General features: G+C 36.4%; 2 protein-coding genes across 3 annotated transcripts in view; one reads left to right on the top strand and one right to left on the bottom strand.

Moving 5' to 3' along the window:
- kank1a (KN motif and ankyrin repeat domains 1a) overlaps positions 1-17,365 on the bottom strand; it is a 42,653-nt gene extending 25,288 nt beyond the window's left edge. Inside the window, exons 1-2 of one of the 2 annotated variants that reach the window (XM_046841718.1) lie at positions 17,130-17,365; positions 4,362-4,464 (exon numbers count right to left, since the gene is read on the bottom strand). The gene's annotated coding sequence lies outside the window, so the exon portion shown is untranslated. The remainder of the gene's footprint in view (positions 1-4,361; positions 4,465-17,129) is intronic. The other variant, XM_046841719.1, reaches the window with a different exon arrangement.
- Positions 17,366-20,445: 3,080 nt separating this feature from the next.
- Positions 20,446-26,531, top strand: LOC124380913 (fructose-1,6-bisphosphatase 1-like). Its single transcript, XM_046842229.1, has 7 exons — positions 20,446-20,706; positions 23,393-23,555; positions 23,657-23,749; positions 24,036-24,176; positions 24,308-24,445; positions 25,391-25,510; positions 25,921-26,531. The coding sequence occupies exons 1-7, from the start codon at positions 20,537-20,539 to the stop codon at positions 26,107-26,109; spliced, it is 1,014 nt and encodes a 337-aa protein (XP_046698185.1). The 5' UTR covers positions 20,446-20,536; the 3' UTR covers positions 26,110-26,531.
- The last annotated feature ends 330 nt before the right edge of the window (positions 26,532-26,861 follow it).

Raw genomic sequence — 26,861 nt, 5'->3', positions numbered from 1 at the left:
GGGAAAAAAAGCAGTGTGTGCTAAATTTAATTTGTGCTGCCTACTTCTGCATGTTTGCCTGATTATATTCAGGCAACACTGCCATCTATTGACGACTTTTAAAAACAAAGAAAATCACCTGTTTGTGTTTAAGGTACCATCACCTTATTAACTGTAATGTAATCCAAAACAGGTTCATTCTATTAAAGAATACAGTCTATACAGTACACAGGCATTTAATTCACAAAAAAAGACCTCAGACCTGTTTTGCCCTAGATTCCCCAGCACAGTCCATAGTATCTGCATGAATAAAAGATGACCAAGACATCCAAATAAAAACAAAATAATGAATCCATTTCAACTAAACTAAAATAAACATTTTGTTTACAAAATGTGCCTGAAAGATGTTGCTTCTTTATGGCTAGCAGAGAAACCGCATGCAGTGAGGCTCAGATGAGCTCTGGCCAAACTCACAGTGTCATTCAACAATGGCTTGCCCCCCCTTGCATACCCAAGAGACAATTGCAGGGGCTGGGAGGTGTCTAAATCGGTCACGCCCTCTCTGTCCGCCACATGCACAGACATCGTGACAAGTTAAACTTTTCCTCAGTGCAGGTTTTCCTTTACTAATCGCACAGATCTGGTCTCTAAGGCTTACACTTGGTCTAGTTTCTGGACACTGGTGGCTGCTCATGCCCTTTTCTAACTTTTGTCCCCCCTCTTTTTGTTATCAGCTCCCCTGTATCCATTTGACCAAAGACAGACTGGAGCCAGTTATTTATTTAGCTCTCCAGTGGAGCCAGGCAGACTGAGGGGCCCTTGGCTGGTCTTCCCTACTTCAGAGCACTGAAATAAATCGAAGGAACAAGAGAACCATAATCTCCTTTCATAAAAATATGCCCAATGATCAGAGTAAAATGTGATTCAATCTAAAAATTCAGTTTGATTCAGAAGGTCAGCTTGTACTTTCTAACATTTGAAACACAATAGCAAATATTTGCACAGCACACAGGAATTTTGCTGCTTAATGAATTGGGTGACCTTCAGCAGCTCTTGCCTTCCTCTCTTTCCTCCCAAGCTCCAACTGAAAGCTGTAGTTAATTCAAGGAACAACAGAGGGCTTTGCTCACTCTCGACTTCAAACAGTTGTAGTCAGCAACCTGTCAGTATGCTTGTTTGACCTATGAAGTGTCCAGTTACACCGACCCGGAGACCAATGGAGATGGATGGTTAACTTTCAATGAACCGGAAGGCCAATTTATTCCAAAGCAGCCTTTTAAGAACTAATTTTAAACTAAATAGCTGGGGTGATGACTTTAAATATTCTTGGCATCCAAATGCAAAGTAACAAAGTCTGAACTTGCATATAAGTAAAAAGCACATTTTGCAATTATTATAATTCGGTAAAAATGTAAATTCTGCAAAACTAAATGCTAATTAGCATTGGTTTAGTAACCAGGTCTATGTTACATTAGGTCCACATTATAGTGGAATAAATTTCTACCAACCTCATCTTGCCGGGTTTAAAAGGCAAATAGGATACATCCAAGCAGGACACTTGAGCTGGACAAGCATCAAAAGACACTGCACAAAACCACTGGTGCAGCTAAATGACTAAACTAAAGAACTGGCGAGCCAATTGCTTCTTTCTGTCTAATAAAGAAGGACCTCCCATGCTCCTCATACAAACAAGTACATCCCCTAAACATTAATGACAAATCACCTGTAGACAGGTCTTCAAACTTGCTTTCAATGGCCATTTCCGATTTCACTTTGCAGATGTAAATTCAAAAAGCAACTGACAAGAAGAATAATGACCTTCAGAAACTCAGCTGGAAAACACACACTCATTACACAATCATTGTGACACAGGACTCCACCAGGCAAACTTTTGCATAATCATGATTCGGCTCATTGCCGTGTGGCTGGTCCTATTGTGTTCGCTTGGAATCCATATTCAACACTCTGATCTACTGTTTATGCCTCTCCATCTGTGCTGAGCAGTGAGCAGAGCAGCTGTTCGTCCCACTGCTTCCCCCTGACATAGTTAGCCTTTTGTTTGCACTGGCGCAGATAGCCCAGAGGGATAACGTGAGGTGACATCATGGTCAGGGATGATTAAATACATTCTTTGCAATTCAGATTAATATCAGGAGGAATGATGTGGACTTGCCTTATTGATGGTTGCTTTGTGGTGATGCTGAGGACCAACTGACATGGGGGGGAATAAACAGTCCCTTGGCTTATAAATAATCATATGCTAGAGAAGCCCCAAAAAAGGAGTAGCATTAAGAGGACAGGGGGTGGGGGTTCAAAAGACCTAAAGAAAGAAAGAGTCGCTGTTTCTTAAGAAATTATAACAATTATAACGCTGTCCAGCCGACACATATAATTTTCAAAATATTCATGTTTCAGTGAGAACCAAGAATCTGCAATGCAATTCAAACACAAAAAGTGTGAAGAGTCAAATGCATTTACATTTCTATGAGAAAAGTATCTGTCAAAATACTGCACTGTTTGGAAACAGTTAAAGATTTCCTAAAATAGTCCAAACTTAAAACTCTTGATAAGGATGCAAGTTTCACAGACCACAACATTTCCCTACATTGGGAGATAGTACATATTAAAAATTTGTGTGTGGTCTCGAACATCACTGTGTTTAATCTCATGCACTCGCACACATCTCTTGTAGCCGGTGTAGATTGAATGGCACAGCTAGTGACTTTACCAGTGATTTGACAGTGGTTGTAAATGACCAAAGTTAAACTTATAGGTAATTTTTTACTTTTCATTCTTTTAATATTGCTATTAACACAAAGTACAGAAATCAGAAATCAGGCTTGTGACTTGTATGCAAAATGTACCATTGTCCACCACTTTACATGTTTTGTCTTGGGTATACACAAACACTTGATTCTTAATACAGCACTATGGCAAGATAGTACAGCCCACACAGGATAAGCAATCAATAGCTTTGTCCCATTACTTCACAGATGGTGTCATTAAACATGTCAGGTCGACAAAAACACCGGCACAACTTCTGCAGACAACAAAGCAAGACAGGGCACCAAACCAGCTCAACCCCAAAATCCTGCATGTGCCTCAAGGCATGCACATGGTCATCTGTCAGAGTTTTATTCTTAATTACCGCCACAGATTATATTTGTGACCATACTTCTTATGTCTTGTTTATTATTAAATAGGATCGTTATAGTCACCTTATATTACTTAGTCACATTTTGCTAAAATGACAAATAAAAAGAAATGGGGGAAAAACAAAAACAAAAGTTCTGATGTGCTTTACATGCGCTATCTACAGTGCTATTGTTACACTGGTTACCACTTAAGAGTCACAAAGCATTTTTCACATGCTATGTCTAGCATGTGCCTATTTATATACAAATTATAGGCTGATTAGTGGTGCAAAGGGAGATTTGTTCTCAGTTCCTGAACCATTTAAATCGTCAAATTTATTATTAAAGAGAGATCGAATCTACAGTATTCCTGATGCCAATGTCAATCAGCTCAAGCCTAATAAAAGCCCAGCCTTAGATAGAATCATATTACCGCCTTCATGTGCACTTTTGCATGGAATAGTTTGCTGGACAATGTCGATGCCAGTGTTCAGCATGGAAGCAAAAAATAGGGTACATATTTGCTCTGAGTCACTTAAAAGTCTGCAGGTTTCTACATGTTTAACATTCAACAAAACAAACAAACAAATAAAAACAATTTGATACAACATGACCATTATTACATGTATCTAGTTCTCATGCATCCTTTACCCAAATAGAAAATGAAGGTCATAATATGATTCCCAGAAGTCTGAAACACTGGGAAAAAGATTTAGTAATAACTACCTGCATGTACACATAAATGGTGTATTTTAAATACTAATTTTTATTATTTTTTTTTAAGCGGTAGTGCATATAAATATTAAATAGCTTAGCTGCTTTAAGACTTTATTATGCATGCTACAGCATATCAGGCTCTATTATAGGTGCATTGCAGTGTGTAGTTACACCATGATGTGTGCTGAGTCCTGTGGCTGACAGTGTGTCAAAAGCATCCGGACATCCATTCACAAGGCTAGCACTTTGACAATGGAGCTCTGTCTAAGAAAATGTGCTTAAGCAACAGATGAAGGACGGTGAAACCACAAGCTGACACTCCAACTTAAAAACATGTGTGTGGTTGTGGGGGGGGCTCACAGTGTTTAAAGAGTATGGTAAGCGTAGGGTAAATTGTTTCATCCAACTTACTTTGGCCAGTTAAATCCAACTCGGTGCAAAGTACAGTACAACAAAGTTGAACAAGAAGAGTAACCAGGACAATCTGTTCTACAAAAGTATGTAAGGACTTAAAAAGTAAAAGAGAATGACCTGTTGTTAAGATGTGCGGCCTCCACTTTCAAAAACCAAACTTCTTAAAAGTATTTCGTGTGGTCTGGAAGAAATTCTTCATGGACAGATAGCCAAAGTTTGCCTAAAAAAATAAAATAATAAAATAAAAATTAGTTAAAAGTTAGAAACCTTGAAACATTGTGCTTTCTTTGCTACAGGAATCTTTATAGACTATGTAAAAAGTTATTTGCATTCAAACTTGAAATTTGCACTGATAAAAACAAGCAGTTTTTTCAGATACATTTTTCCAGTCATTTGTAATATTTTGACATGCCCAAGAGTAGGAAATCTATGCTACTAAACATTTTACCATCCATGCAAAGGGATTATGGGATATTAGTTTGTATTCAGACAGGACATGATCATTAAATGTATGCTGACAGATTCTGCTTTTGGATACTACAAAAACTAAAAAAAAAAAAAAAAAAAGCAGCAGTCAAAGACCACAGAGAAAGAGAGAATAAAAGAATACTTAGATGTGGGTGAACAATTGCAGTGACAAGACTAATGCCTTTTCTATTACATGCAACGTCCAGAACTATTTATTAGTATTATTTATTGGAAGATAAATGGCAAATACCAAAATTCACATATTGTTGCCAAAGCTATGGCTGCGTGGGCTGAGGACTGTGAATAGTTTGCTTTCATTATTCATTTCCTGATATTTGCCGTGCCCTTTGTAGTACAACAATATCATCCCAATTTGCCTGACAAATGGCCAAAGCCTTCACAGAAACAATATTTTCGATATTATTAACTCCATCAGTCCTTTGCTTCATAGTAATTTGTGCATCAGTCTTAATCTCAGAAAGTGTCTGGAGGATATGAGGGTATGCCACTTGTGTCCTGACTGACAAAAAAGTTTTATTATTGTTATTGTACGACAGTAAACAGGCCTTGAGGAACGCCGCTTTAATCAGGATGTACAATGGTAATACGGTAGCAATGGATTCCAGCAATGACCTCGTGACTACGTGGTCAGCTTTCATACATCAAAGTGGAAACGTTACTTCCCATCTAGCCCTGCAATTACATGAGACCTGAGAGTTCTGATGTTCCCACAGGAGAAATTTCAGCAGAAACACAGACGTTGACAAGTGGGAAAAGAAAAACCTGTACCATAAATGCCAGCTCACAACCCAATTTTTTTACCCAGAAATGTAATGGCCCTTGCCTTGCTAATTTTCTTCTAACACCCTGTTGTGGGTTGTTCATTACTTTTTTCCTGACATTCCTGCCTTATTATGTATTACAAATGAATGTGTCAAAAGAAAAATAATTACAAAAATATCCACAGATGCCTCTATAATACATTTACTTTTGTGCCATTTAGCAGATGCCCTTGTCCAGAGCGATGTACGAAAGTGCTTTGAGTCTCTAGCAATAATTAATCTACACCGGTACACTAGATTACAAACTTAAGATAAAACAGCCTATAACCCTTGAGTTTTTTTCCCCAAAGCAAACTTGGAAAGTATTAGGTTAAGTGTTTCAGGAAGAGGCAGGTCTTCAACTGTCGCTTGAAGATTGCCAGGGACTATAGTACTGGGTAAATAAACTAAATTTACCCACACTACTTTTAAAAAAGTGTCGGTCCCAAATTACCTTTTCCAAATTGTCACACGTGCGTGTTGCTGATGCTCATGGTAAAAGACAATTTATGTGTGTGTGTGTGTGTGTGTGTGTGTGTGTGTGTGTGTATGTGTGTGTGTGTGTGTAAAATAAAAAAAATGCTCTCTAGTAAAAGTTAGGCTTGTGAGACTAGGGGCCCATTAAACTGAATTCACTTCTCCTTTAGATCTAAAACAGAAAAGTCAGATGTTCTTGTTATTTCACACTTAAGATGCATTCATTAAGTAAAAGGCACCTGGAGTGGTCTATTCTTACAAAACATGGCAAAGTGTATGACCTTCACATCCAAATTCCATGCATGGGAATGAGTTCAGTAACAGCATGCAGGGCTTAACGAATCAATGAGCGCTGATCAAATTAGCACAAACAATGTCCACTGAAAGCGTAACACCGAGCAGTTTTCATCAGAATTCCTGTGAAGCATTTTAAAGTAAACTGCGTTCAGCATTTTCTCTGGTGTTCACTGCAAAAAGATCAGAGAACATACAAGGGTCTGACGTAAATAAAGCTAGTTGTGCATGAGTTAATTAGCCTTATTTATAGGGTTGAGGTTATTCTCTGTTCCTGCCAAGTCCCCTGCAAATTATTCACCGTTTCATTCCTTTATCTGGTCAGAAACCAGTTACAGAGATAATAAAAGTGATTAATAAGAAAATAGAGTGAGGTAACTTGGTTTAATGCCATCAGAATCATGTTTCTTTGCTGACATAATCCTACTTAGAAACTACAGTGTTTGCTGCAACAAATGTAAGAAACTAAATCTGAAAAGAGAGACAGTTTTAGTTTTCAAAAGGCCTGTATTGCATTAATAATTGTGTTCCAAAGTGCTTAATTCACCCATAATATTTGTCTGTAATTTTTTTTTTTTTGTTTGTATTAAGGCAGGTTTTCATCTTACAGTTAGAGAGCAGATCATTTTGCCATTTTTAATTAAGCAATCATCCCAAGGTCCTGAAACCAAACACCAAGGATCATTTCCAAGCATGGTTCACAAGAACCAACTCAGCTGAAGCAACTGACATTAAAACCTTTCCAGGTCCCAGAATCAGTACAGAAAGAAGCATAAAAGCAGCCAAAAGAATGATTGAAATTTAATTTATAAATTTGGTTCAGAGATTTTTTTCGATGTTTCATTAGACAAGAAAGGCTCGAGAGAGTGCGAATTCCATACCCATCATTTACATAACTAAGCCAAGCTCATGGGAGCAGAGATTTGAATAACACCCCTAGGAAATAACACACGATAAAATGTGGACTCCAGTCATGTTGAATCAGCTGTTAAACTATCATCACCATCAACAACACGTCAGTATGCCTGTCAAAATAGTTTTGGAAACAGTAAATGGTTAGCAAGAAAAGGAATAAAAACCCTGCAGAGCACGTTTTCGTCAGTCCAGCTGAGAATGTCACGTCGCACACTAATTTCAATAAACAAACTAGGCTCAATTCAGGAACATAGCCCTGAGCATTACTCTGAACAAGCACACACAGGAGGATATGATCTTTCAGTAAACATATATTAATGTCCTTTCTTTGAACAGAAAGGGAGGGATAAACACCCCACCAGGAGGCATCATCAGCATGGATCCTCTGTTACCACAGCAAACCTGGGCTTATTTGTAAAAACAGAAACATGAGAGGCCTAATGTAGGTTTTGGCAAGAAAAACTAGGACAGTAGACCTTACCACAGTTTTGCAATTCTATGCATTCTTTGGATAATAAAATCCAATACATTTGACGCAGGTAATTTTCTTACTGCTTTATTCTACATATACCTACAACTGGCTGGCATCACTATGATTGATATAGGATAAAAGAATGCCACCCTGGCTCCTGGACCAGAGAACACTTAACTGTTGTTCCATTTGCAAGCTCCTGCTCAAGACCACATTGAGGACATGAGAGTCATAAAAGATTTCTCAGAACTTTCATTAGGACTACTTGCAATCGGAAGTTCCCCAAATAAATAGATTTTAAGGCTACCTTCTGCTCCTACATGCCAATCAACACTATGAGATAGGGCATTTCACAGCGTCTTGCAGCTGTGTTTAAAAGAGGCACGCAATGATTGCTAGGTATGCCAACAAATTAGAAGGGCGGCCACAACATCTGGAGATTACAGCACTAAACAGGGGCAGTTTCAGACAGTAAAGCTAGAAATATGTCAATTGAGAGTACAGTTTGTAACATTCAGCATGGATTCAAAGCCTTTGACTGTATGAAGTTTACTGGCAGACTACTTTGAAGACATCTGGATAGTATACAACACATTTGTCCACAAAGCAACATATGGTGTAAAGTCTAGAAGTGGAAAGAACAAAATCACCAACAGTAAAATAAATAAATAAATAAATAAATAAATAAATAAATAAACAAATAAATAAATAAAGTGATTTAGACATCTAAAACAAAACTGTTGTCTCAACTTCATAAAAAAAAAATAAAAAAAAAACCTTATGTTGAAGTTCATGCGAGTCACAGATTTGTTTAATGTGAGGACCTAAACTACACTGGTGTGTCAGGAAGATCAGGCAGGTTCCATGCTATGATGCTTAAAGTATGATGCTTGAATCATACGTCACTATGAGAACGATTATATATTATACTATTATACTACACTAAAGGAACAAAAGCTTGTATTTACCCAACTAACACACATCCTGTATCATTGCAGATTTATTCCACTGTGCTGTTGTAACAAACTCCACCCTTATTTTGCGAATGCTTTCCACTGTGTAGATTTGTACCCATTAAGCAACAAACGCTTAAGAGTGGTTTGGCACTCAGGATTGTTCCAAGTACATCCCAAAGGTGTTCAGTGAAACTGAACTTGTGACTTTGATCACGGCACTCAATTTATTTCCACTTAAACCATTTTAAACCATATCTCTGTGGACCTTGCTTTGTGCAGAAATACACTGTCATGCTGTACTGGAACAGGTTTGGGCCCCTTAGTTCCTAAAATGTTACACTTCAATGCTACAGCATTTAGAGACATCCCACACAATTACACACACACACACACACACACACACACATATATATATATATATATATATATTTTTTTTTCTCATTACATTAACACTTCAGATAATTGCCAGTAGGAGCAGAATTCCTTTGGAAGTAGGCAACCAGAGGAATTAAAAAAAGACTAAAGTCCTTTCATTCTTAAGTATTACTGTACAGCTCTTGAACACTGGAACACCCAAAGGGACATCGAGTGTAAGTTCAGCAGCGTAGCACATACAGTTAGAGAGCTGACGGTACAGGGGTAATATGAGCAGGCTGACTGGGCGTAGCAAGCAGCTACAACTGAAACCTAAGGACACTGGTGCCTTTTGGCCTAAATACAGAAGAGCCCAGTTTCCATCAAATATAAGTATGTCTGCTTTTAAACATCCTCCCTTGCCCACACTTGAATTTTAAGCAAAGACAAAAGGCATCCTTCCCAAAGCATTACAAACATGTAATTACATAAGCATAAAAAACGCTGTATGCTCTAAAAAGTCACAGAAGCTTGATTTCTTGCAAAGAATGTATTTGAGTGCATAAGACAAAGCTACATTTTTGCTTACATAAACTAATATAAGTACACACGATATTTAATATTGTCAAATTATTATTATTACATGACTGCAAATTACCAGGTATAGCATTAAAGTCTTCGACTGAACACTTCCTGCCAAACAACATTAATATTTAGGTTAAGTTTCTCTGAACACTTTGACTTTTTTCGAGAAGCTTTTCTTTCGGGCCTGCCTGTTCCTGCCCAAAACCCGAGCCTTGAAATGTACCAACTCGATTTACGCCCAGCTACATTCCATTCTCTGGTGAACCTAAATGCAGGCTTCTGGTCGGTTAATTCTATCTTTGACTTTCTTTTCCACTCCATTCAAAAAATTCAGAAGTGGCAAGAATCAGGGGTGGGGTGGGGGGGGGAGAAAGCTCCAAATTTAAAGCTTAAGAAACAATTGGATTCCTTGCATGACTGCAGTTTCTGTCTCACCCCCTCGTATTTTCAGCAAGCACCATCATAAAGAGCTATCAAAACATTCAATTACGGCAGGCCTCGTCAAGCAAGGCGCTCCTCACGCTTCCCAGGGGCAATCTATTCAAAGACGAGCTGAAAAGCCGGGCAGTTGAAGGGCTTCTTAGCAGTGGCTCTGGTGGCACACTACCATTTCCATAATGCTTAGGTTAAGCCATTTTGGGGCATTTCAAAGAACCAGTCCATTTTTTATAAATCTATACATTTTTAAAGCTCAGTAAGATGACAGATTGGTTGCATATCAATTGCATTTTACTTTTCACAAACCAGCATACTTCTCTTCACAAACACCGAGGCACCGAAGCAGGTAAATGCATTTCTAACTACAGGTAATGCACAAGTGAAAACTGCAATAAAGGCAATCATCCTGCAAGCATTAAGTTCAGAACATAGAGCTTACACATCATTTAACAGCTTAACCCTATCTATTCAAACAGGAAAGGAATGTGATTAACCCGCAACATTTGTGCCTGTCTAAGAAAAGTCTGAATGTCATAATCAAATGTCTGACAATTTGCCATGTAGGAGATTTTGTACACAAGTTAATCCTAGCAGCTGACAATGGACACAATCGACTTCAATAGCATCTTCGTGTTTAAACATGCACCCCCCAATTATGTGTAAAGTAACGACCACCTGCTTTTTTTTTTTTATAAAGGAACATCTATTAATGAGCATAACCCCTCTAAAAAAAAGAGAGCGCAAAACAGTTTATGTGTAATAAATTGGAAAGAAAAGTTAAGAAAAAAGTCAGAAAAGTTATTAAAATCTACCTGCTGCTATGATGTTCATTCAAAAATTTTGGATTTTGTAAAACTTATATGCACCAATAAATGTGATATGCTTAAAATGCTTTCTACAAGTTTCAATTCTGTATTCTGAATACTTTCTGTCTTATATGCAAGCTCATTATCTGGTATATTTTAGGAGGATGTTAATTTTATTATCTGACCCAGAGCAAATAGTGTCATTCATACCATCAATCATCATCTTTTAGCTTCTCCCATTACGGGTCGCCACAGCGGATCATACAGTCAATGATTGATTTTAAACGTTACACTAATACAGGGTCTCCCTTGTCTCTGAAAACAACCTCAATTTCTCATAGCATGGACACCACAAGAAGTTGTAAGCATTCCTTTTAGATTGTGGTCCATGTTGAGATCATTTATGATCCAAAAACAAAGTGTTTACTAGTCATGAAACCAGTTTAAGATATGATTATGTGGTGTGTTTAAGTGATGTGGTGATACAGTGCCTTGCGAAAGTATTCGCCCCCCTTGAACTTTGCGACCTTTTGCCACATTTCAGGCTTCAAACATAAAGATATAAAACTGTAATTTTTTGTGAAGAATCAACAACAAGTGGGACACAATCATAAAGTGGAACGAAATTTATTGGATATTTCAAACTTTTTTTAACAAATAAAAAACTGAAAATCTTTTTGTATCCAAATCCGGCTTTAAACTTCTCCACAACAGTATCTCGGACCTGCCTAATGTGTTCCTTGTTCTTCATGATGCTCTCTGCGCTTTAAACGGACTTCTGAGACTATCACAGTGCAGGTGCATTTATACGGAGACTTGATTACACACAGGTGGATTCTATTTATCATCATTAGTCATTTAGGTCAACATTGGATCATTCAGAGATCTTTGCTGAACTTCTGGAGAGAGTTTGCTGCACTGAAAGTAAAGGGGCTGAATAATTTTGCACGCCCAATTTTTCAGTTTTTTATTTGTTAAAAAAGTTTGAAATATCCAATAAATTTCGTTCCACTTCATGATTGTGTCCCACTTGTTGTTGATTCTTCACAAAAAATTACAGTTTCATATCTTTATGTTTGAAGCCTGAAATGTGGAAAAAGGTCGCAAAGTTCAAGGGGGCCGAATACTTTCGCAAGGCACTGTATATAGTGTTTCTATATTGGCTTTTCACATCATTTTATTTCTAATAGTAGAGAATATTTCAACACTATATTATACTTAGGCAACTATACTGTATAGGCATAGACGTAATCCTGACTAAATGTCCTTGCTTGTAATCAGATCCTGAATAAGCAGATGGATTCTATGAACACTTTGACATGGGGGAAATATAAGCTCACTGACAGTTTTGACAGTTCTTAGAAACCTTAAGGAGACGTGACAAATGGACAAAATGGCCCTTTCATCATTTCAAAACATGACCCTGACAAAAAAACTTCACTCATAACACTCTACAGCTCAGACACTGACTTTAAAAGCAAAACAAGAAACAGTGCGAGAATATCTCCTTGACAAAAGACCCTTCACTCAAGCCTATCAGGCCACAATGACCACAGCAAGGAGCCTCTGATGTAACCAACATTGGTAATTCACTTTAGGTCATATGGTCTGTTCGGCCACTGTGTCGATGGCAATTGTGATTACCAATTTATAAAAGTTACATTTAGAAAAAAATGGAAAAGAGCCAACCTTTGCAGACATTTTGGCCTCCAGACTGTCTTTATTCCACTATGTAACTATAATCCTGCGTGGATAGTGAAACTTGTTATTACTGAGAATATTCACTTTGCTCGTTCCTATTTCAAGAATAACACAAAACGCTGTTTCGCATAGAAAACAAAACCCTGTATAATCAATGAAAAAAAGCTTGACCTTGAATCACTCCAATGTCTAAACAAATCTGTTAACACACCAGTTTGGACAAATGTTTTACTTTTTTTTTCAATTCAACATTATACAAACTACCTGAAAAAACAATTAGATGCCTAGTTTGAGAGCTTGGCCATTCAATACCCTTTAAAATATGTAAGCAATTCAATAAATTGACATATTTTTCCCCCAAAACCTATTCCTTACAAAATTCTATTGTGTAATGCAGTCTCTAAACACCATTTTAAACCAACCTCTGGGAGAAATCTGGGTAATCTTGTAAAACGAACATGTGCAGTGCAGTTTCTACTCTTAAATGATTAGACATAACTCAATGGTTTGGGCACTAGTTACTTAACTACTTAAGATCCTATTACATCCTACAAGGTAAAACATTATTCCTTTTAATGGTTATAAACATAATTTAATTTGACTGTTTATGGATTCAGCCAGATAAAATTAATCGTGCATATGAGTTGCACATCACCTCATATATCCCTCATTAAAACCTAAAAAATGAATGTTAAATCTGACAGCTACCTAATATAATACCATCATGTTTGAATTATAATATTTATCCTATTTAACATATATTCAGTGCTAAATATATTCAGTGCTCCATGACATGTGCAACTCGACATAATAAGACTCCAGTTGGTTTGCTATCAATGTAGTGTATGCAATGTAAAATTAATTTAACTTATCAAAAGCCTAGAAAGGATTGCCATCATTAGGCCAGAATCTAGCTATTTGTTCAACAATGCTGGTCAGTGAAGAAAAAAAAAAAAAAGATCAGGTTTCACCAATGTTTGAGGAGTCAAATTTCTTTTTCATTACTAATTATTTGTGTGCTCTGACAATATATGTATACTTTGGTCATCACAATGCAGGGACCAGGCACCAGCAAGAGTTCAGAGGGGTTGTTTATTTCTTTTATTCAAGCAGCACATTTGCATTTATGCAACAATTTAGGTTCAAATATTCACACAGCGTTAATCCCTGGATATTTTGTGATATCACTTCAACTCCAGTAGAATGGAAGATAAATGGTGCTGTGTAGAAATGGAAATCATTGCATTGGGAATCGGGTTAGTCTGAAAACTTGGTTGTACCAAACTGGTAATAAAATACAATGGAAAAAACAATGACCAACAAAAATGTAATTCTTTAAAATGAACCCAGGGCAGATGTTCTTCCTCCCACACTAAACATACTGAAAACCCATTAAAGTAGCCCTGCAGTGACTGCAACAACATAAACTTGATGTGCAAACTTTTATCTAAGTAGCAAAGTGGAAGTAATTTCACCTGGGTAAACATGGAGCAGTTTTATAGCCTAGCAGGGTGCCAGAGGTGGCATTTCCCTTAACCACACACTTGATCTTTGATCTCCACATACAATCTTCTCAACAAGGTGATAACTTCACACAGACTCCAGCCAAATGGTCACTGGAAACTAATCGTATAGGCTATGTGGATGCTTGTGCAAAAGACACTGTTCAACCAAACTTTCAAACACGGTACATTTCTGATTTCCTGACACTTGGTGGGGGTTAATGTGCAACTTGTATAGCTGAAAAGAGGCTAGGCATAACCGCAACGACATGTTTTAAAACCTGAATTTTATAAATCATGCAACTTAAACCCGCACCCTGACAAGTAAATATTCACACACAATTTCTAGTGCACCCCCCATGTCTACAGTATATTTATCCATCTAATAAAGCACAGAGCAGGCACTGACTGGCACACTGGAACACTATTGTACCTTTTGTTCTTGGGGGAGAAAAAAATCAATCTTTGGGCATTCAGACATTTTTTCCTCACATTCTTTAATGCAGTCTTTCATTATGTCCTTGAAGAAAGCACAATTATCAACTTTTACACTGAAACCATTCTTTTTTTAAAAAGTAAAATAAAAAAAAAAAAAACATTCCTCTGCATGAGCCAATTTTCATCTCTAATCTTCCAACATTACAGGACACGGCTTGCCCAGATTTGGATGTGGACTTGTTCCCACATTTCAACCAGGGAAATTGGCAAAGAAAAAAATCTTTAAAAAATTGTCTTTTGCTGAAATGCTAAGAGAATAGGAGAGTGAGGTCCCACGCTTCAGATGTGTGCAACAAGAGGCTTCATTTTCTCTGGCGATAACATGCGAAAGTCGATGACAACCTCTTTCACCATCACATAATGATGTTTTTGTTTAGTGTAGGTCTCTCTCTCTCTCTCTCTCTCTCTCTCTCTCTCTCTCTCTCTCTCTCTCTCTCTCTCTCTCTCACTCTCACACACACACACACACACACACACACACACACACACACACACACACACACACACAATCTATGTCTGCATTTCTCTGTCTCAGAGCTGGAAAAATAAGCATGTCCAAACTGTACACCAAGGTCAAAACACAACCTTTACAAATAATTCATACAGTTTTCATAATTGAATATGAAGCAATAGACAATAGATGTGCATTTGGGAGCTATTTGAGAATCCGCTACTGTAAAGGCCTTACTTCGCCCTTAACACTTCGTGTTTTTGGTTAAAATTACTTTGAGGTCAGTGTTGAAGATAAGTGGAAAACATCCCGGAACTTCAAACAGGAGGGAAAAGCAGTGTAAATTACATCCTCTACAGGGATCTGAAGATCCCATAGGAATTCCTGTTTCACTTAGTTACAGCCACAAGTGTCCTAGCCTTTTCCAGGAGTATTTATAAATAAATCCAGTAATACTTTCAGTTTAATCTGGTCATGGTTACAGTCAATCTTACCCTTAGAATGTTGGATATTCGCTCCTAGAAGCAATTTACTGTAGTCAATGCATTGTGGCATGTTTTTAAGGGTTGTGAGGAAACCACAGCACCCATAGAACCACATAGACAAGGGGTAAACATGTGAAACTTGTACAGGCAGAAACCTGAGCTCAGGATGGAACAGGGGACCCTCAATCTTATTATAAATTATTAATGCACACTTTTATATATTATAATTGTTATAGAATTTAAATAGCTGTTACACCTTAGTTATTTGCTATATTTTATATATAACTTTTGTCTATTGAAAGGAAGTAGAATGGTGCCGTACAAACTATTGAACATTAAAAAGTTATCCAACAAAGCAATTTGTTATGTTCACGTTTTATCCAAAATAGGCTAACAGTTATTTCGTTGTGTTACAGTCAAATACCAGCCAAATTGTGAAGTTGACTCGAATGATAAAAAAATAAAAAATCCTCAATCGCACATCAATATGTACTAAACTGTTGAAAAGCTATTGTAGGGAATTCAGTGGAGTTAACATCTTATATTTACAGTACATCTTTTTTGTATTATGGTGGCTTATTTTCTTATTTGCCATATCTTCCTTTGAATCCAATTAAACTTATTTCAGACTGAGCTCAAGTCGATCAACTGAAGTGTTTACATGAAGGCTTTCCGATCAATTAAACCATCAACCTGACATACCTACTGATTATTTAAAGAAAGCTACATAAACCTTTAAAGTACAATGCATGCATATTTTTAGGATATAAAGTCTAGAGTTATGTTTTTCATTCTCTGAGGTCAACAGCTTTATTGATGCAAAATAACTGACACCTCTCTCACTCTACTGAAGATTAAGAAATTTCCCCACTGTGGGACGAATAAAGGTATATCTTATCTTATCTTATTATAATCCAGGTTGCATTTTCATTTAAACACAGTTTAATTAATGTGAGACAGTGAAACTGGGATTTACTATTGTTTTTAGGGGTAAAACTGTAGTAGTGTGAAAGCCCTTGTGCACTTTTAACCTAAAAGGAGTTCTCCAGGAAATTCAGTAACCATTCAATACACCCAAAACCTACAGAAATCCTTGAAAAGATTTTCACAATTAATCCTTGGCAGCCAAGTATGTTTTCTAGATGCATGTTTTTTTCCTTGACACATATGCATTTGATAGTAACGGTGAAGAAAGCACATGAGATATTGAGGGGTGTCCTCTTCAGCATGGTAGAACTTTTCTTTACCACGAGGTCAGTCTGAATAGATTGCAAAAATATTCCTGCTTTCACCAACATAATCCAACAGAAACAAGCAAACTAACATGCACGTTAAGCTTCTAATGGCCAACGTGAGAACAGGTGTGTGTGTGTGTGTGTGTGTGTGTGAGAAGGGGGAGAGAAAAACACGCCATAATTAGAGGAACACAAGCTCGCTATCAAGTAACCACCCAGTGTCCCGGGAAATGTGTCAAACAAAAAGCAGGACTTGTTTGTTTGTTTGTTTGTTACAAAATTGCAAACAATTTCCTAACAAAACTCACGCGCTTTTTTTTATTGACACGCAAAAGCAAAATTAGTCCTACCTGTTGCTCACAGGTTCATGCACAAACGTACAACGTGAAAAAATAATCGTTTTAAATAAACATTTTATAAAACTTACCTAATTCGTTTCCAAAGGCGCGTGCTTGCTTGTGCAGGGTTGGCATGAAGTTGTGAGGTCACACTCCGCCGTTGCGTCTTTCAAAGATATTTAGCACGGGTACCACTTTATAAAAGAAAAATAACTTTCTTATTCGTTTAAAAACCCTAAAGAACACTACACATGTCTACATCGATATGGGACTAAGCTCTAGCCAGTTTTGCATTTGCAGTTCAGTGACACGGCTCCACACTGCGCATGCGCGCAACGCGGTATTGCCCTGGTCTAGCGCAGACAATGAGCGTGGCGTGACGCGCGCGAGCTCAGGTGCTCTCCGGTTACTCCTTCGTCGAGGAGTGTAGAGACAGGGTTTTCCTTTTTAATCGCAAATTTCAAATGTCTGTCTCTGTGATGTGTAGAATTAATAGAATTCATTATTCTATTAAATATTGCAGAATTTGTTTCACCTTGAAGGCATTGAAAGCTTGTACTGACTTGTGCATAAACGTGTATGTACATGTGTAAATGCAGCTGTTTACATCCAGATACAGATACAGATACAGATAGTGACATTGGAAATTACATTTAACCAAAAGTCAAAACTGCAAATAACCAAATCTGGAATATGTCCTTATGTGCTTAAAAAAATGATTTGGGGATTTGTCTATTTTTTTAAGTTTTTAAAATGTCAACAATGTACACCCTCAGCATGTGTGCATTTAAAGAAACAGAAACATTTCAGCTTATATTACATTAACTATGCTTAAGTTAACATTTATTTCTTTTTTTTCTTTCCTTATTATTATGATTATTATTACAAAGATGTGTGGACACATTTGATCAATTTTATGAGAATATTTAATCAGAATTGTGCACTTTGTTCCCCAAAAATGATGTGATTATAGACACCTATAAGTGTGTGTGTGTGTGTGTGTGTGTGTGTGTGTGTGTGTGTGTGTGTGTGTGTATATATATATATATATATATATATATATATATATATATATATATATAATGTCACAATAACTCCTATTGTCACAGCTCTCAGTTGTACAAGACACAAGACACGTAGCTCTATGTCCAGGCAAACATTAACTTTGTTCCAGCCTGCCTTGCTCTGATACCAACAGCCTACCTTGCTGATTGCTTACAAAAATAGTAAGTCTTTTTCTGACTGAAGTTTCCATCAGTAATGGAATGGTCCATCTATTAAAACCATTTTATCAGGTTCACCCTGGAGGGTTGTGTTGAAAGATTTACCACTGCATGACGGTCAATTCTTTAACTGCATAAAATCACAACATCCGTGACTTATTTATTTATGTGAGCTGAAATTATCATTTTAACTTGATTTCTATACATAGAAAATCTTTATACTCAGATGTAAACTCTATAGTGAAGACAAATTGGCAGCACCTTCTCTACCAGTGTAAGGTTTTTAACACTTATTATAGTAAGCCTCTTTTTTCTGTCATATTTATTGTGTTGTTGTTGCATTTTTATGATCGATTTTGTTCGAAAGTGTTGCTGGCTGTAGGGTATTAAATGTTAGGAATCAGTAAATTTGAGTATATTTAATAGCATCCTAACTAAAAGCCAGTTTAAAACCATATAGGAATGAACACTTAGCAGAAGCACAGTTTGTGATGTCTTATATCTTACTACAGTGAGAGATAACCTTGTGTAGTTTAAAACAAAAGCTTTACCCTGCAGAGATTCAACTTAATACTTATTGTTGTTTACTATACACATTGTCTTTTTTCAACAACTAATGTCAAATTACTACAATTATAATGCTTTGTCAATACAACTATGAGTCTCTGCCTGCTTTTCCATATGGGATTAATAAATCTTATCTAAAAATCACTAGACCACATAATGAGCTATTATAATCCATAAAGAGAAGAGATCCTGTTTTTTATCCTAAACACAGTGTTACAATACATTGTTCATGCCTGTAATAGTCTTAATTTTTTTACATTTTTATATCTCATTTTGTTATAATGTAAGTATGTCATCTGAAATTCTCCAAATCTAGATTGTGATTTTTGTGTATTGCTTTTTTTTTTTTACCTAACGTTCTTTATAGGTTGAGTACAGACAAAATTTTGCTAAAGGCTGACATCTAGTGTCTCTAAGAGGTTCACAAAAATCATATATCTATATCTATATCTATATCTATATCTATCTATCTATCTATCTATCTATCTATCTATCTATCTATCTATCTATCTATCTATATATATATATATATATGTATATATGTGTGTGTGTGTGTGTGTGTGTGTGTGTGTGTGTGTGTGTGTGCGCGCGTGTGTGTGTTTCTAGAAAGAGTGAGAGAGAGAAAGAGCAAAAGAAATATTAGTAATGTATTTTTATGAATGTATATGTTACCTGTTTATCTTCTTGTTCTTCTTGTTCTTCTTCTTCTTCTTCTTCTTCTTCTTCTTCTTCTTCTTCCTCTTTTTCTTCTTAGTTTCTCAGCAGCAGCAGAAATATTACTCGAGCAGTATTTAAATCTGATATCCAAGATTAGTATAGGGTTCATACCTGCAAAACAAAATCAGATATCAGAGAAAAAAAATACTATCCTATCCTGTACCAAATATCACATTAAGAGATGTTGTCTTAGGATGGACTTTGTTATATTGATGTTTTGTTATATGTAGTCATATATGTAATGTAAGTGAATAAAATGTTGATGTTTTGTACAGTCATGTTTTTATGTGTTTTTTGTTCTGACAGGAAGTGTCTGTTAACATTATTAACAGAAAACATGACATTTTTTTATTATTTATTGGTTTGATATGGTGTTCAGGTGGCATAGGTTTCAGTATCATGACATCTCTATGATGATGATGAGGAGGAGGAGAAGGATGACGACGATTATGATGATGATGATGATGATTATTATTATTAATAAAAATAACGTATATTTAAAGCTGCTTCTCTGCTTGCTTATATGTTAAATGAACTGTTATAATAATAAATAGACAATCATACCTGCTGTTTTTAAGGAGATTCGTTGCAATTGAGTGCTGATGTATAGGTGTTATAAATGAATCAGGAAAGTTTTCTATTTCCATACATTTGTAACTATTTCGTCTCTAGATTGAATTCTGACACCTATAACACAATGACACAGCAAACTGAAAATTTTGCAACTGTTTTAAAAGAAAAAAAAAAAAAAACCTGAAGGCTTCTTTCATTTCTTACCGATTTTTGACAAAACAGCTTTGTGGCAGCAGAGTTCACAGCCACGCCCATTCGAGCACATCCCCGCCCCTTTTTACCTTTCTACGCATTTGATTGGCTAAATGTAGCCACACGCCCTTTTCCTGCTTAGTTCCGTGTTGTATTTGTAGTTGTAGAAATACATTAGTACTTTTTAGTTACACATTGTCGGGTGTATTTTAACCTCATCAAACATGTCGGACCATAGCTCTTTCGATACCAATGCGATCACTCTGACCAGATTTCTGTTAGAGGAGGGAAGAAAAGTGAATGCCACAGGGGAACTGACGACCCTCCTAAACGCGATGTGTACAGCTATTAAAGCAATCTCGAGTGCAGTAAGAAAAGCAGGCATCGCTCATCTGTAAGTTCACATTCATCACATATCTGTTAAACAACCCTGCAATCTCATACAGCATGCACGTGTTTTATAAATGTTGTTTTGGAAGAAAGCATCCACATCTGCAGGAATTGCTTTGACTTCCCTGTTCTCAAAATTATCCTGCTTGGTCTGACCAGATCCTTCAGCATGGTGATTACTTGTGTAAACGTAAGATTTGTAAGCTTTTACTGCTCTGTTTTTTTTTCTTCTTAAACATAACTTGCCTCAATAGCAGTAATTCAGAATCTATTTACCTTAACCAGATTGTCTACAGGTTTGACCAGCTTGGGCTGTGTTCATAATCAGACCAAGCTGTTCTTTTTTTCTGCAAGGTTACACTGCTTTCTCATTAACTTTGTAAACTAGAATTGCTCCAAGATTGCACACACTCCAGACTTCTAGATTAGAGGTGAAAAGCTATGATAATTGCTATATATCAATTGCTATATATCATATCTCAGCTATAGATAATTGCTATAATCACTGCACTGTCTGTACTGTTTTTTTGTCTGCACTTTTTGCACTCGGTTGCACTCGATGCACTTTATGTAGCTTGTGTTGTGTTGTAGCTCTATGTTGTTGTTTATTGTAGCACCAGGGTTCCGGAGGAACGTTGTCTCGTTTTAACTGTGTACCACTGTGTATAGTAGAAATGACAATAAAAGCCTCATGACCTTGACCTTGATATAATAAGAATGCAACATGCAAATGTGCTGGACAACAATGTAGTACTAAACCAAAGTTTAAAACCTATGTCAGGGGTGTCAAACTCAGGCCCCCGGGCCAAATCCGGCCCCATAATGCAGCGCTTCAGCTGCCTCACCGAATGCTAGACTACCTGGGAACATTCCAGTGTTAATCAAGTCGAGCTTCTGTTGATGTATGTAACCCTATTGTAAAGTTATTGTTAAGCCCCTCACAGTGGTGAAGCGAGAAGTGGATTCTGAAAACAGAGCCTTTCAAAACCGATGGGATAAATGTTTATCCTGTTCGGTCCCTGACCTAAAGTGTGCTTTGAGTTTTGGCCCCCTGTGCAATTGAGTTTGACTCCCCTGATATCAGCAGTAGGTGTAGGTGGAATATTCTTGGCAGAAGTTCGGTAAGGCAGCTGAAGCGCTGCATTATGGAATCTGTAGTTTGTGTTATCAACGCTTCATATCGCCGGGACATTAATAACAATAATACTAGATCTTTATGAAATCATTTCAGCCTGAGTTTGACACCCCTGGCTTATATTATTAGGTACAGGTGTCAACACTTATAATATAGAACTACCCAGACTTAGGAAATTCGATAGCTTTCACTACGTGCATATTTACAGTATAGACATTTCGGATGTCTTTATCATGGCACAGAGTAATGTATTTTTCTTTAATCAAGATCAGAATGAGAAACCATTTTTACTAAGAAAATAATTCACTTAGAAATATTGTGTTTTGGTTATTGCTCCACTAGAACAATCAAACATATAAGTGAATTTGACTGATAAATATGCCAATAAATATAACAAACTGCATGTGAGAAGAACAAAATGTGTACAGAATAACCATAGACATATACAAGAGTAACTACATTTTAAGTACTTTGCCATACATTGCACTTGCTATGAGAATACAGTGCAGTGTTTCAGCAGGTTAGGATTTTAAACACTGTGAAGTGTTGCGTAATGAAAGGTTGCATGGGTTTCTGAAAAGCACTTGGGTAAACATCCTGTTTGTAATTCGACCTAGCAAAAGTTGATGAATATGGAACTTGTCTCAAGAGTAGATTTAAACTAGTCACTGGTGATGAAATTAAACCAATTCTAGCAAAACTTGTAATTGTAATAAAAAGCTTGTTTGCACCAGTACAAGTATTAAAAGTTGTATCATAAAGTATAAGGAGTACAAGTGACCATCTTGAGAATTTGTGATTGTGGGCAAAAAAAATCACATTCAGACTTCTGAATTTCATAACATAACATAAGTTATAAATAACGAGTCCAGTCTCACAGCATTTTGTTAAACAGTCATGAAATGTATTCTGTTGATTTGTGTTCATTGACATGAATTTCCCTCCTTTTCCGTGTCACTGAGCATGACATTACATATAATGTATTTCAATAGGAAGTATTTTTGGTACCTCTGCCTCATTTTTCTTTCTGCCACTGGGCACCACAGATGTAGTATTTTTTTTAATCTTCAAGCACAAGGTTTTTTCCTTTTTTTCACCTTTATATTCTGTAAGCTACTCACTATTATAAATCATTGTCAGTGGTTCATTCCAGTTAAAATACAGTAAATATATTTTGCTGGTTAATTAAGGAGACTGCATTAAGGAGACTGCAATACACACACATGTATTACACTATAACTGTAACACTAACCCTATATTTTCAGACTTATTCTTTGATTAAAAAGGGGAAAAAAGATTACATTTGGCATTTATGTCAGCATTAACCATGATCCTCAGCCTCTGTGGCTATAGTCGTGCTGAGTGACATATCCATGAACACAAATCAATAGATTAAATTTCGTGACTATATTACGAAATATCGTGAGACTGTGTTGAAATTAAAATATGAAATGTAATTACATAAATCTAAATGAATGAAGTAAACATTAAAATACTCAAATACTTTACAAATACTTATTTAAATAAATAACCTACTGCTCATGTTATGGAACAGGTATGGCATTGCTGGCAATATCAACGTGACAGGAGATCAAGTGAAGAAGCTGGATGTCCTTTCCAATGACCTGGTCATTAACATGATCAAATCCTCATTCACCTCCTGTGTGTTGGTCAGTGAGGAGAACGAAACAGCCATTATAGTGGAGCAGGAAAGCAGGGTATGAGCAGAAGAAGAGAAGAGACAAAGATAATACCTGGTGTTTCAGAGATCCTTCATTCAATTTCTGACTAAAATATTTTCCATGTCTTGTATCCAAAGGGTAAATATGTGGTCTGCTTTGATCCTCTGGATGGATCCTCCAACATTGACTGCCTGGTTTCCATTGGAACCATTTTCTCTATTTATAAAAAGGTATAGTTTTAATACATGTTAAACACGTATTAAACATGTTACTGCATTGTAATAAATGTTACTCAAAGTAGAAAAGTAGCAATTGTTCCTATTTGAGTTTTCTGATATTTTCACGCCTTTTTGTAGATTATTAAGTAATTAGTAAGTAATAACAAAATCATCTTGCTATAAAGTCCTGTTTAGCTAATTCCAGTATGAAAAGTATTTCTAAAGTAACATCTATATATGTATGCAGTTTATTTAATACAATTCTCACACATTGTATGTCATCATCATCATCATCAAGAGCACAGATGATGAGCCAAGTGAGAAAGATGCCCTTCAGTCTGGAAGAAACATAGTGGCTGCTGGGTATGCGCTGTACGGCAGTGCCACCATGATAGTGCTGTCAACCGGCCAAGGTGTCAACTGCTTCATGATGGATCCTGTGAGTAAAACGCTTTCCTCTTCAATTTACAATTAATCGTGTATTTTTGAACAAAATTGTTACTGAACACAAAGCATTTTTACTTGTAAAATGACCTTGTGTATGTGTATTTCTTTCTTTCTCATTGGCAGGCAATTGGGGAGTTTATTCTTGTTGAGCGGGGTGTGAACATCAAGAAAAAAGGGACAATTTACAGTCTCAACGAAGGTTATGCTATGTATTTTGATCCTGCAGTTACTGAGTACCTGCAGAAGAAAAAATTCCCAGAGGTACAGCCCTGCACCTGGACAAAGAGTTTTATAATATGTATAACATATAAGCAGATAGAAACAGAATTCCTAACCAAATTATCTTTTGCTACTTGTCCTCTTTTTGTTTATGATTCATTTCTACTTACACATTTTCTCGCAGGCGTGGAAGCATCAGCAAAAAGTTGACACAAATATGGTCTTTTTTTCTACGTCTCATTCTTTTTTTATTATGCAATATAAAGCAACACAAAAACAACATATATTCTGTTGCATTTGAGTCTCTTTCACCACTGATACTTCTGTTTTGTTTTGTTGGCTCAATGTCATGCCTACTAGTCCAAAACTAATCCAAAACTTTTGATCTGAAACTTTAAAACCTCCCTAAGCTAGTTTAATAGCAAGAGTAGTTCTGCAAAATTTAATATTTATTGTGTTATTAGTAAGGCCATTTAATGCACCTTAATAAAGTGGTGTTAAAATACAGCTTTCTTTGGTTGAAGTTCAAAGCCGTCCCATGAAAAAACTGAACTGGCAGTGTTGCAGTATTGTGTAGTCTCCTCTAACGCCACTATCGTCCTTTCACAAGACATTTCACAAGTGTATGTAACATGTTTGGCCACATTTTTGTTTTAAATGTACCACCAGACCTATGCTTGTTTCCAGTGTTACTCACATGAATATGAATTCCTGGAATTATTACTTCTAAACCCTTTACCATTTTTATTTATTTTATTGTATTAATAAATACTTATTACTGATCTTGGAACCTGGCAATATTTATGAAATCTGGCCTGCACAATTACATTTTGCCTTCATCAGATTTAGTGGAAGGGTTTTCCCAGAACCCAATGTAATGTCACGTCAAGTTTCATGACTTTCTTGAACTTGATGCTTTTGTGTGTTTTTTTTTTTAAATGAAATATTACTCTCTGATGTGCTGATGTAGTCTGTGTGTTTTTGCAGGATGGCAGTGCACCCTATGGTGCACGCTATGTCGGCTCCATGGTAGCAGATGTGCATCGGACCCTCGTTTATGGAGGTGTTTTCCTCTACCCAGCCAATGTGAAGAGCCCTAAAGGAAAGGTATAATAAGAGCTGACATATTATTTCTTTAGAAAGTTGTAAATGCTTCCTTATTATAATTTGATTCTCCTTTTACTATAAGAATGTCACACCCTGTAAAGTCCACAGAATGTTGCCCTCTATCTGCATCAACAGGACTTGTGAATAATGTCAACACTGGCCACTGATACGAGATTTGATTGCAAAATATTTTAAGCAAAGTTTAATCTTTGGTCAACTTACTCCAGAAGCAGACAAGTCTGATTTATTTGGATAATCTTTATCCTTAGTGAGGTTTGTGAGGGTTGTTATAAAATATTGTCCCAGTGAGAGTCAGTTATCATGCAAAAATTTATTTACAGTTTTATTAAATAATTTTTATCAAAAGAATAATTAGATTTATAAGAATAATTAAATTTTCTGTGCCGTAGCTCCGACTCTTGTATGAGGTCAACCCCATGGCCTTCATCATGGAGCAAGCTGGTGGAATGGCCACCACAGGAGACATGAATGTCTTAGACATCCAGCCTGAGAGCATCCATCAGAGGGCCCCGGTGGTCCTGGGATCCCCAGATGATGTTGAAGAGTACATCTCCATCTACCAGAAGCATTATAAGTGATTAAATCTTCAAACTAAAAATCTACTGAGAGACCAAACATCAAATTTTAAACCTTTTTATGTTAAGTCCACAAAATAACAAAGCGTACAGCTTCCTCAACAAATATCACACTCATATTCTATAAATTGTATTCATTATGAATCTAAATCTATTCTTGTAAAGCAACAGATATACAAATACACAAAAAAGTCAGTAGCCACATTTGCACTCCTTGGAAAATGTTTACATTAAGACTTATTTTGTACAATATTACCAAATTTAGGATTTAGTAATATTGTGATAGGTCTTGAAGAATGTGTTGGGAACAAAGATAGAAGCAAGTAAAAAATTTTTTTTTTATATCTATGCAATAAGACAGTGCCTTTTTTATGCCTGTATTTTATTGTAAAGGAAAATAATAAATTCAGTTGTGCCAAAAAAAAGTTTGCTACATTGTGTTTATGGTTAATTGTAATGAGTTTGTGTGTATAAAATAATAAGAAGAGGACCTACTAAAGAGATGTATGAACACACATGCACATGTTGCTTTACAGCCAACAATCTAATGTAAGCAGATTGCAGCAAAATCCTTTGGTGTTGTATGTACAGTTACTGTATGTGTAAACTTGACTACGCTCTCTGCACACATAACCTCCTCTGGAAAGGTCAAAATAAAGTCAATACTTGTGACATTTTAAAATATTGCTCTCAAAGAATTTGAATGAGAATTAATATGTATACTATACTTTCTTTCGGCTTCTCCCATTGGGGTC

This window comes from Silurus meridionalis, chromosome 27, assembly GCF_014805685.1.
Source record: "Silurus meridionalis isolate SWU-2019-XX chromosome 27, ASM1480568v1, whole genome shotgun sequence".
NCBI lineage: Eukaryota > Metazoa > Chordata > Actinopteri > Siluriformes > Siluridae > Silurus > Silurus meridionalis.
The sequence above is the reverse complement of the archived record's forward strand: the minus strand, read 5'-3'. Positions and strand labels throughout refer to the sequence as shown.